Source organism: Ranitomeya imitator, chromosome 2 (assembly GCF_032444005.1).
Source record: "Ranitomeya imitator isolate aRanImi1 chromosome 2, aRanImi1.pri, whole genome shotgun sequence".
NCBI lineage: Eukaryota > Metazoa > Chordata > Amphibia > Anura > Dendrobatidae > Ranitomeya > Ranitomeya imitator.
The window spans coordinates 569,219,336-569,232,320 of NC_091283.1; the positions used below are offsets into that span (position 1 = coordinate 569,219,336).

The 12,985-nt window shown below is 47.7% G+C and overlaps 1 protein-coding gene across 1 annotated transcript in view; it reads right to left on the minus strand.

The window, feature by feature from the left end:
• Positions 1-12,985, minus strand: part of GSS (glutathione synthetase) — a 76,688-nt gene that overhangs the window by 35,016 nt on the left and 28,687 nt on the right. The window contains exons 6-7 of the mRNA XM_069752132.1: positions 10,661-10,777; positions 3,837-3,917 (exon numbers count right to left, since the gene is read on the minus strand). Coding sequence (XP_069608233.1) covers positions 3,837-3,917; positions 10,661-10,777 — 198 coding nt within the window. The remainder of the gene's footprint in view (positions 1-3,836; positions 3,918-10,660; positions 10,778-12,985) is intronic.

Consider the following 12,985-nt stretch of genomic DNA (forward strand, 5'->3'; position numbering starts at 1 on the left):
CACACACACGCACACAGCTCACACACACACACGCAGCACACCTCACACGCACACAGCTCACACACACACACGCACGCAGCTCACACACGCACGCAGCTCACACACACACATGCACAGCCCCACTGTATAATGACATACCCACACAGCCCCAATGTATAATGACAGGCACACGCACAATACCACTGTATAATGACACACGCACGCAGCTCTCACACACACACGCACGCAGCTCTCACACACACACGCACGCAGCTCTCACACACGCACGCAGCTCACACACACGCACGCAGCTCTCACACACACACGCACGCAGCTCTCACACACACACGCACGCAGCTCACGCACGCACCTCACACACACACGCACGCAGCTCACACACACACATGCACAGCCCCACTGTATAATGACAGGCACACGCACAAGCCCACTGTATAATGACACACGCACGCAGCTCACACACACACGCACGCAGCTCTCACACACACACACGCACGCAGCTCTCACACACACGCATGCAGCTCTCACACACACACACGCACGCAGCTCACACGCACGCAGCTCTCACACACACGCACGCAGCTCTCACACGCACGCACGCAGCTCACACACACGCACGCAGCTCACACACACGCACGCAGCTCACACACACGCAGCACACACACACACGCACAGCCCCACTGTATAATGACAGGCACACGCACAACCCCACTGTATAATGACACACACATGCAGCTCTCACACACGCACGCAGCTCACACACACACGCACGCAGCTCACACACACACGCACGCAGCTCACACACACACGCACGCAGCTCACACACACACGCACGCAGCTCACACACACACATGCACGCAGCTCACACACGCACGCAGCTCACACACACACGCAGCTCACACGCACGCAGCTCACACACACACATGCACAGCCCCACTGTATAATGACATACCCACACAGCCCCACTGTATGACAGGCACACGCCCAAGCTCACTGTATAATGACACACGCACGCAGCTCTCACACACACACGCAGCTCTCACACACACACGCACGCAGCTCTCACACACACGCACGCAGCTCTCACACACACACGCACGCAGCTCTCACACACACATGCACACAGCTCTCACACACACGCACGCAGCTCTCACACACACGCACGCAGCTCTCACACACACGCACGCAGCTCACACACACACGCACGCACGCAGCTCACACACACACACACGCACAGCCCCACTGTATAATGACAGGCACACGCACAACCCCACTGTATAATGACACACACATGCAGCTCACACACACATGCACGCAGCTCACACACGCACCTCACACACACATGCACACAGCTCACACACACACACACGCAGCTCGCACACACACGCACGCAGCTCACACACACGCACGCAGCTCACACACATGCACACAGCTCACACACACATGCACAGCCCACACACACACACACATGCACAGCCCCACTGTATAATGACATACCCACACAGCCCCACTGTATAATGACATACCCACACAGCCCCACTGTATAATGACACACACATGCAGCTCACACACACACGCACGCAGCTCTCACACACACGCACGCAGCTCACACACACACGCACGCAGCACACACACACGCACAGCCCCACTGTATAATGACAGGCACACGCACAACCCCACTGTATAATGACATACCCACACAGCCCCACTGTATAATGACAGGCACACGCACAAGCCCACTGTATAATGACACACATGCAGCTCACACACACACGCACGCAGCTCTCACACACACACACGCAGCTCTCACACACACACGCACGCAGCTCTCACACACACACGCACGCAGCTCTCACACACGCACGCATGCACACAGCTCACACACACAAGCACGCAGCTCACACACACATGCATGCAGCTCACAGACACACCAGTTACCTCATACACACACCAGTTACCTCAAACACACACGCACGCAGCTCACACACACATCACACACGCCAGTTACCTCATACACACATCACACACACCAGTTACCTCATACACACATCATACACTCTCCTCTGTGGTGCAGGGGTGGCTCAGCTGATGTCCATGTGCAGCTCTTCAGTTTCTCCTGCTCACAGCTCTGCACTGTCCCGGCCCCGGCACCTCCCCCGTCTCTCCTTCTCTGCCGGGATAGCAGATAAGAGCAGGAGAAGCCAGAGCTCCGTGCACACACAGGCCGGTATGCTGACCTTTCATCTTGGCTGCTGGCTCTCTCCCTCAGAGTGGCAGTGGCGCATAGGAGCTTGCTCATCACATACCCCTGCAGCCTGCATGTCAGGGCTGCTGGCGGGATGGCACCACCGCGCACTACAAGTGCGCTATGTATTAGTCACTGCCAGTCCTCCAGCGGCCCTGTGCAGCTGCTTAGACACCGGCCCGGGGGGCATATGCATTTCTGCCACCCAGCCCAGCCCGCCCCTGCCGTCCAGGTTGAAAACGGTTTATCCTAAACATGGATTACAGCATGGGACAGAACATTGTGAGAGATATGGTTGTTTTTTGTTTTTTTTACAGGAGACCATGGCTTCAATGGAATTGGCATTAGGCAAGGATAACCGTCGGTTATTTTTTTTTTTTTTTTTTAATTTGTTTATTAATTTCAGAATAAATCATACAATACACACATTTGCATTTGTTTCTATCATTATCCATTATGACATACAGTGTGAATCGTTACAATGCATAGTATTACAAAAGTAATAAACAGTGAACTGTGTTATTTTTAAATGGAAAAAGTGTTTTGTTTTTTTTTTATTTCCAATAAAGGACTTAATACTGCCTGTGTGTTTATTTACAATATTATAGGATTAGTAATGGATAGGCATTTTATAGGCGCCTCTCCATTACTAAGCCGTGGGCTTGATGTCATCGGACAATACAAAGGTGATATCAACCCCACAAATATGAAGCCCACTTCACACCGCCATAAGGCAAGTGGGAGGAGTCTGGCAAAGCACCAGAATTGGCGCATCTAACAGATGCACCTTTTATGGGCAGCTGCAGGCTGCTATTTTTAGACTGGGGGTGGCAATATCCATGGACCCTTACCAGTCTGAGAATACCAGCCCCCAGCAGTCTGCTTTAGCTTGGCTGCTTGTCAAAAATAAGGGGGGAACCCACGCCATTTTTGGGTTGTTTTTTTAAACAATTGTTTTAAATAATTAAAAAAAACGGATTAGGGACCCCTTCTTGATAGTCAGCCTTGCTAAAGCTGACAGCAAAGGGTAGCAACCAGTAGCTGTCAGTTTTGCCTGGCTGGTTAACAAAAATGCAGGGGAAACCATGCAGTTTTTATTCTTTCTTTATTTAGAGAGCAGGCATCGGCTGATGAACACTCCCATCATCTGCCGCCTGCTCTCAATGTTACTAGCAGCAGCAGGAGCTGGCTGATGGGAGTAGTAGTCCCATCCACTGACGCCAGTGACCGGACGTGAGCTTTTTACCTCCTTTCACAGTTGCGGGCTCATGCTGTCACCTGACAGCGATGGGGCTGTGACTCTGACCGGCGGTATTAATCTTACCGCTGATCAGAGCCGCCGTTGTTTAAATCGAGAAACACCCAGTGTTCAGGGTACTGAACCAGAACAGTAAAACGGACTTCCTGACAAAGTCCGTGTCTGAACAGTAGGTGTTCGATACGGACCCCGAACTTTACTGTTCGGGTTGGGTTCGTCCATCTCTATTCACAACAGATAATTTTTGATATCACAGAGAACATGCATATTGTTAAATCTATAATCTGTGTTATTTAATTGGTGGCAATGTGCTTTTTAATATAAAATACTTATTACCTATTCCACAACTCATGCTCGATGTAACGGTGATCAAAGATGTTTCTCTGCAAGTTCTCAACCAAAAACATGACCACAGCCCTGAAAAGAAAGAAAATGCTCAAATACAAGAGTAGAGCCTATAGATAGCCAACATATTACCCACATTATGGATGTAACAGAACAAAAGTAACTTAAAAAAAATGCTGCAGCAAAGTTATTTTTTTCTCTCACTTATGTTTTTTCATAGCTGCTTTCAAAGAACCACAACATTCTAATTTTATCATCAATGTAGCAAAATAAGGGTTTGTTGATTGCAAGACAAATTTATTTTCTTAATGGCACCATTTGATCTACCATATAATGTATTGAAAAAGAAAAGGCACTGGGGTGTCCAAGCGCTCAGATGCCATGAACACAATTAACGGTGGCATCTAAGAAGATAAACTATTGGGATCAGAGTTGTCTATTATTGTAGCTGCTGCCAGCATTTGGTGTGTATAGGAGAGGACATGGCTTAATATACTCTTTCCCAACATGTAACATGGGGTTAAGGTGTACCTCTAATTTTATACGTAGCCGACAAATACACAGCTGCAAAAGAGGAAGGTACGTCTAAGCAACCATATGATAGTGAAGCTGTCCATACAAATGAGATTCTGGTGTCATTGTCCGTTAAGCACACTTTTTCGGCTCGGTCTTCCTGTCACTGTTCCAGATATAATCTCTTAGAAGTTGCTATTCAAAACATTTTTAGATACACATTGCCCCATTCACCTTCCTCGACATGATCATGAAGTGCAATATGTTGTCATTGCAGCCTGGGCTTCATAGAAGAGAAATAATTGTACAACAGACTGCAATACTACAGTATGTCAGTGTATTGTATAAGAGATTAAAGTCCCCTATGGAGGATAAAAAAAAAAAAATGTAGAAGACAAATTATCTTCCATTATTAGGATAAAAGATAACTTGCTGATTGCTAGGAGGGAACTTCAGCAATCCTGAAAATGAGGGTCTGTAGTCCCACCTTCAAATTAGCAGATGTGCGCCTGCTTGGCTTCTGCTTCACCTATAGGGATGTTGTAGAAAGCCAAACTCTTTAATCCACTTTCTCCGGTAGTCTCATTGACAATGAATGGAGCGGAGGTTGTCACCGCTGTGCTCTGCTTTACGGCCGGCTCTGACAGTCAGTGCGGGAAGCTGACGGCAGGGGACGTGACAGACATCGGAATGTGAGTATGTACTGTTTGTTTTTTTTTACTTTTACAATGGTAACCAGGGTAAATATCGGGTTACTAAGCGCGGCCCTGCGCTTAGTAACCCTATGTTTACCCTGGTTACCCGGGGACTTCGGCATCGTTGAAGACAGTTTCAACGATGCCGAAGTCTTTCCCCTGATCGTTGGTCGCTGGAGAGAGCTGTCTGTGTGACAGCTCCCCAGCGACCACACAACAATTTACCAACGATCACGGCCAGGTCATATCGCTGGTCGTGATAGTTGGTAATCGTTTAGTGTAACGGTACCTATATTACTAGATTGTTCTGTAATACACACCCCTGCAGTTCCCTTTTGTGGAACTGAGCCCATTTTACAGCTGGTATACAGGCGGTTAGGGACCCAAATAGTGACATCGCTTTCTTGAGTGTCATTTCTGGCTTCTTTATTGACGCCAGGACTAATTTTTTTATTTTTTCCTCTGGAAGCCGAAACTCTTGCGCCACAGAGTATTCGTAGTCTCAAGAAAATCTGTACTGTTGCTGGTCTCAGTCTGGACTTTTTTTTAGATTTAGCTGCGATCCGAGAATCTGTGAGGTCTCCATGACTATCCTGACTTGTTCCTGACAGTGAAGAAAACTTTTCCCCACAATCAGGAAGTCGTCCAGATACGGCATTATTAAGGTACTGTCACACTAGACGATATCGCTAGCGATCCGTGACGTTGCAGCGTCCTCGCTAGCGATATCGTCCAGTGTGACAGGCAGCAGCGATCAGGCCCCTGCTGGGAGATCGCTGGTCGGGGAAGAAAGGCCAGAACTTTATTTCGTCGCTGGACTCCCCGTAGACATCGCTGAATCGGCGTGTGTGACACCGATTCAGCGATGTCTTTGCTGGTAACCAGGGTAAACATCGGGTAACTAAGCGCAGGGCCGCGCTTAGTAACCCGATGTTTACCCTGGTTACCATCCTAAAAGTAAAAAAACAAACACTACATACTTACCTACAGCCGTCTGTCCTCCAGCGCTGTGCTCTGCTCTCCTACTGCTCTGGCTGTGAGCGTCGGTCAGCCGGAAAGCAGAGCGGTGACGTCACCGCTCTGCTTTCTGGCTGCCCGGCGCTCACAGCCAGACCAGAGAAGCAGAGCGCCGAGGACAGACAGCGGTAGGTAAGTATGTAGCGTTTGTTTTTTTACTTTTTAGGATGGTAACCAGGGTAAACATCGGGTTACTAAGCGCGGCCCTGCGCTTAGTTACCCGATGTTTACCCTGGTTACCGGGGACCTCGGGATCGTTAGTCGCTGGAGAGCTGTCTGTGTGACAGCTCTCCAGCGACGCTGCAGCGATCCGGATCGTTGTCGGTATCGCTGCAGCGTCGCTATGTGTGACGGTACCTTTAGAATGTCCTTTTCTCTGAGATGGGCCATGACCTCTCAAATCAGCTTGTTGAATATCCAAGGGGCTATTGCTAACCCGAAGGGTAGAGCTCTGAACTGAAAATGGGCTAGTTAAGATTTCATTTCCACTGCCAATCTGAGGAATTTGCGATCCTGTTCGCGGATAGGGATGTGGTCGTATGCGTCCTTGAGGTCTAGGACCACTATGTAACACTGTGGGAAGAGAAGTTTTACCACCGATCTTTATGTCTCCATCTTGAACAAAGGAACTATCAGATAGCTGTTGAGACATTTAAGGTTTATGATGGTTCTCCAGGAGTCGTCTGCTTTTTTTTTTTTTTTTTTTTAAATCAGAAATAAGGAGGAATAAAACCCCTTCTCTCTCTCCTCTACCGCCACCTTCTCCAGTACGTGTTTTTCTAACAGTGATATTACTTTCTCTTCCAGTCCTCATTTCTCTTGAGAGGGCTGTACCGGGGTTTGTATGTATCTTTGAGGCGGCAGACTGTGGAAATTCAATTTTAGGCCTGACCTCACAATCTGCCGAATCCAGATGCTGGATGAAATTTCTTCCCAGGCGGGTAGGAAGTGAGAGCCTCCCTCCTGCCTGGGAGAAGAAGTCACTGAGGTGGCTTCTTGATGTCTCTGGAAGGTTTGCCGAAATAAAAGCCTCTCCCTCCTCTGGACCGCTTGTTAGCTCTGTCTCCGTCTGTGTATGGCTGGCCCCTGGATCTGCGACCCCTCCTAAAAGGAGCGCCAAAAGGACGGAAATGGCTGCTTTGGAAAACCTTTCTTCTTATCTGCTGCCTTCTCGAGCACTTCATCTAGCGCTGGCCCAAATAAGAAGTTAACTTCACAAGGCAGGGAGCAGAGTTTTACTTTTGCCTGTATATCTCGCAGCCAGCATTTAAACCAGGGGTGTCAAACTGCATTCCTCAAGGGCCTCAAACCATGCGTGTTTTCAAGATTTCCTTAGCATTGCACAAGGTGCTGGAATCATTCTCTGCAGGTGATTAAATTATCACCTGTGCAATGCAAGGAAATCCTGAAAACATGACCTGCTTGCAGCCCTCGAGGAATGCAGTTTGACACCGCTGATTTAAACCATACTGTGCGACATCCTGCATTGGCCAGCACTGCTGACTTTGCCGCCAACCTTGCCGAATCTGCCGAGGCCAAAAACACTGCTGCCACTTTGATGGTAGGAACTGCCTCTAAGATGGTCTCTCTGGAGACTTGCTGTTCCAGCTGATCTCCTAGGTTGTCTATCCAAACCTTCAAAGATCTAGCCACACAAGTGGTTGCAATGGCTGGCCTTAATGCCCCAGCCGGGGACTCCCAAGCTGTTTTAAGGAAACTGTCCATCTTCCTATCCAATGGGTTCTTCAGGGACCACAAGTCCTCAAACGGGAGGGAAGACTTCCTAGAGATCTTTGAGATCTATAAGGCTACTTTCACACATCAGGTTTTCGCCATCAGGCTCAATCCGTTTTTTTCTCATAGACTTGTATTAGCACCGGACTGCCTCACATTTCATGTTTTTCGGCAGCGAAAACTGGTTTTCCGGCGTCTGGAAAAAAACGTAAAAAGTAACGTTTTGTGTCTGCGGCGAAAAACCAGACAGCACCGATTCCGGCACCTTCCGGCTTTTGCTAGAATGGAAGCCTATGGACACCGGTTGGGTCAAACCACGGAAACCGGCGACGGATTCTGTTTTTTTTTTTTTTTGTTAGTTAGTTTTTTTTTTTTTTAACTGAGCATGCTCCAATTATTTTGGGATTCAATTAGCTGGATAAGCTAGTCGGATCAGTCGAAAAAACGGATCTCGCATCAGTTTTTCACAATCTGCTACGGATCCGTTTTTTTTTTTTTTTTTCAGAATTCGCCGGATTGAGCCTGACCGCAAAAAAACGATGTGTGAAAGTAGCCTAAGGCTGCTTTCACACTAGCATCGGCACGGGGCCGTCGCTATACGTCGGCCCGACGCGCGTTGTGAAAATAATGCCCGAATAATTCCCCATTGTAAGGTCCGGGGAGGAGGGGGCGGAGTTTCGGCCGCGCATGCGTGGTCAAAAATGGCAGACACGACACGCAAAAAAAAAAAGTTACATGTAATTTTTGTGCCGACGGTCCGCCAAAACACGACGCAACCGTCGCACGACGGTTGCGACGTGTGGCCATACGTCGCAATGTGTCACTAATGTTAGTCTATGGGGAAAAAACGCATACAGCAGACAACTTTACAGGATGCATTTTTTCTCCTAAACGACGCATTGCGACGTACAGCCAAAAATGCTAGTGTGAAAGTAGCCTAAGCCACCGTACATGAGTTCCTGGTCAGATCTTTTGGCTTTCTCATCTACCAATCCCTTAGCGGACCGGACCGCTTTTATTAGATTGTCCGTGACTTCCACCGGGAAACTAACATCTTCCTCTGAACTACTCTCAGAGTACTGTGACTGATCTGAGTCCTCCGGCTCTGAACATGTGGAGTCCTCTTGCGATACAAAAGAGGGGCTGGATCTCTCTCTCCCCTTACTGTCAGTGTCCATTGGGGTCTGTAACGCAGTAACTGACCTACGAACCTCCGACTATCAGGGGTCTCAAATTTGCTGAAAATGTGGGTGTTTCTTCCGCACTGGTTTTGTCAATACAGTCCCAACATAACTTTTTATTCCAGGAAGCCCCTAATTGGCGTCTGCATAGGGGACACTACTTATTCTTAGGCTTAGCCTTGCGTTTTTGTTTTTTTTTGTTTTGTTTTTTAGGGACCCCCTACACTCCACCTGTCAATGTATAGAAAACAGGGAGAGGGTAGGAGACAGGAGAGAGAGAGAGAAAGAAAACAGACATTAGTGACGCTTCAAGCGGGTACCGGATCCGGAGGTTGAATGGTGTTCTCAATGTCTCCTCCAGAGACTATGGACCCCTCCTTCCTAGAGCCATGGAGATATGCCCATGTGCTGCCCGAGTGGCCTCCATTGCTGCTAATGGCGTGGTTGCTTTTTCTCCTGTGAGTGCAACCAGTGTCCCTCTGGCTCCTGCTGCCGATGAGGCTGCAAGTGCTCAGGCGAAAAGGCTTCCTTGGTTGCCACCGCCTGCCTGTTGCCCTTTTATACACCTTAGGCTTCATTAACCGAAGAACGGTACCACCCCCTCCTCAGACACACCTGACTCATCATTCCCGGTGTGCTCGTTCTTACGGGTATGCGAGTGCACACACCGCCCCCATGCAGACCTCTTCCAGTGTGCACTGGTTCACTCCTGATGCGCGCTCCCCAGCAGATTCCTACCGCATGCGCACCCGGCGTTCCCCTTCCGGTGCACACTCAATGCTGCTTCAGATACTGCGTGCACCCGGCGTTCTCCTTCCTGCGCGCGTTGGCAGCACGCATCGGATCTGTAACCCCATGTGCTTTCAGACCTAACGCACACTGGGCTTCTCCGACCGATGCGCGCTGGGGACAGTTCCGGCACTCTTCCTCACACTATGCTGACATGCCACCCGCGGAGGCCTCCACATAGACTTAATAATTGTGGGTAAGGGAGCCAACTCCTGTCTTCTCAGCCTGCCCTATTCTCCGAGGCACCACTGGACCACTATAGCAGGTACCCCCCAGATTTGCCCAGACACCGATGTGTCTCACGGGTCGCGTGGCCTGACACAATGTCTACCCACGCTTCACTTAGGGAGGGCACGGTAAGACATGGCCTCCGAGGCACTACCAGTACCTGGTGAAGGATGCAGCAGCCAGGCTACCAAAACACCATTCGACCCAGGCATCCTTCCTCTTCTGTCTTAAGATTTCATCTTGAGGATTCCCCGTTAAGTAAAGGAAACCAACTGATGCGGAGAGAGGAGCCGCCTTTTTATCTTGAAGGGCGGATCTCCTCTCTCGTGGTACAGTCATTGATGACTGAAAAATATAACTAATCCCACAAAAAAAAACAACAGGCCTTCAAATGGTTATGTCGATGGAAAAGACTCTCCGAGGGGTTAAAACATTTAGAAGGAGATTTGCCCCTATGGACATTGACAGTCCAATTGACGTTTAGTCAATCCCCTGAAAATAACACATGTTCACGGAAAAAAAAAATTATAATATTTTCATTGAAACGTAACAAAATAGAATACAATGCAAACTCCCAATGACTTACTAGATCTGGAAAATCAAAAAGAAATAGATTAACAACTATAATAAATGTTAAAAAAGTCCAGGCAAGACTTACTTTGGTGACCCATACAGTTCCCAGGCCTTAGCAATCCCTCGGGCTATCCCAAGGGATGGGTTGTTTGGTAGAATTTTACAAGCTTCCTCAGGTCTTCCCAGTGTCTTCAGAACATGTCTACAGAAATATAGAGCTTCACTTAAGTGAAAAAGTTTACTGTCCAAAAAATGTATTTGATTATTTAATTTTTTGCGCTTATCTGTTTGTTTTAATATTAAAACTGAAACATTTCGTAAAGAAAGGTATAAATGTGCATAAAATTAGTGCTAATCTCAGACCCTCTGGTCACGACTGCACCCGTCCAAAGCTGCCTCCTTTTCTAAAACACATTCTAAACAACCCATATATGACAATGAGCCTCCTAACCAAATTTGTTGTCAGCATATTTAGTTATCGACTGCAAAAAAAGGGATCACAAGCATTGGTACCAAACAAATGGCAAATAGCATCTTAAAAAGGGGTTGTCCACTTTGATCCACATTTCTTAAAAGGATCTCTTGGCAGTAAACCGCTAAAGTGTTCTCCTGCTGGAACTCCCTGCAATCATATGTGGAATCCTAGCAGTAAGTGTTCAGGTTCTCTGCTGCGCCTCCATAGAAGTAATAAAGCATTATACGGTACTCATTTGAATCAATGTGAAACAATGATCTACGTGATTGGTGCAGAACAGGAGAGGAAGCTTAACTGGCATCTGAATGGAGGCTGCACAAGCTGAGCAGCTAAAGGACCCTCTACATCAGTGTTTCCCAAACTCCAGTCCTCACAGGTCATGTTTTCAGGATTTCCATACAGTTGCACAGGTGAGACAATTCCTGATGCCTTGATGATACTTCAACTACTTAAGCAATACTAAGGAAATCCTGAAAACATGACCTGTGGGGTCCGTGAGGACTGGAGTTTGGGAAACACTGCTCTACATGATTAATCCAAGGACATTTCAAGTCACTGATCACATAACCTGAAAGGTCCTTGAGTTAGTTGTGTGGAAGATCCTTCAGCTGCTCAGCTCATGCATACATACCAGAATAGGTATGTAATTAATATATGGCTATTATTTATTGCATATAAAATGTTTAATACATTTTTTGTGCTTAGAATTATTAAAATTAACAATAAGGCATCATAGTCTCAGTACTTGGATTGACTGTATATTGGATCACTATTCCATGCTAATTTTCTTATTTGCTATGCAACTGTGAGCCACTAAAATCCCAGTATGCAGGTAACAGTGTACTATGTAGCTTAAGTAAACGCTAGCCAAGGTCCCTTATCTACTATATAATTGTCTAAGGGTCACTTCCATCTGTCTGTCTCTCTGTCTGTCCGTCCCGGAAATCCCACTTCGCTGATTGCTGGTTGCTGACCAATCAGCGACGGGCACAGTCCGGCTGAGAATTAGTCCCTCCATACTCCCCAGCCGTCAGTGCCCGCTCCATACTCCCCTCCAGTCAGCACACACACAGGGTTAATGGCAGCATTAAAGGGAAGGTGCCACCAGTTTTCTTGCATTTTGTTTTTTTGTAAAATTAAGCTTAAAATAGTAATTAAAATGTATTAATGCAATGTTTGCACTGTTTGCAAACATTTCTATATGAAAAATATTATATATTTTTCGACAAATATACATATTTACCACTAGGGGGAGCATTTTCTGTTTTAGACCTCAAGCAGCTATAGTAAGATTTAGCAGCTCTGCCCCAGGGATATTAGACCACCCAAAAGGGGAGGGAAATGGTGATGTCAGCAGTTACTGCCCCAATTTTGTGGCTAACAGTAAGAATGAAGAGCAGCATCACAGGGCAGAGCCATTTTGTGTGTGACTGCCCTGTGACCTGCTATCACCAGCAGTTACTGCATCAGAGGCACAGCTTGTTTACAGAGGAGCAGAACACAGTGGGCTCAGCAGCATTTTTTGTGAATAACATTCTTGTCATCCGCCTTCCCCCACCTTAATCCCTGTCCTGTCAGCTGCCCTGCTCTCTCTCTCCAGGTGTCACCTCCCTCTCTGCAGGCTGTGATTGCAGCTTACATGAGATCACAGGGACTGTGTGTGAGGGGGGAGGGGGAGACATGGCAGGAGAAACACACAGGGCAGCGTGTGAGGAGCAGAGGATGTGCCTGCTTGGAGTACAGAGGAGCAGTGAGGGCTTCTTCTATCCTGTGATAGAGAGCACAGGGCTATAATAAAATGGCAGCTAGTCACACCTACAGCAGTGAGTTGTGCAGCCCACAGAGGCGTGCCCAGCTCACTGCTAATGCTGCTGCAATGTTGCAGATAGGAGATAATAGACCAGCACGGACCCTATGTCCATGGGGTGCCGTAAT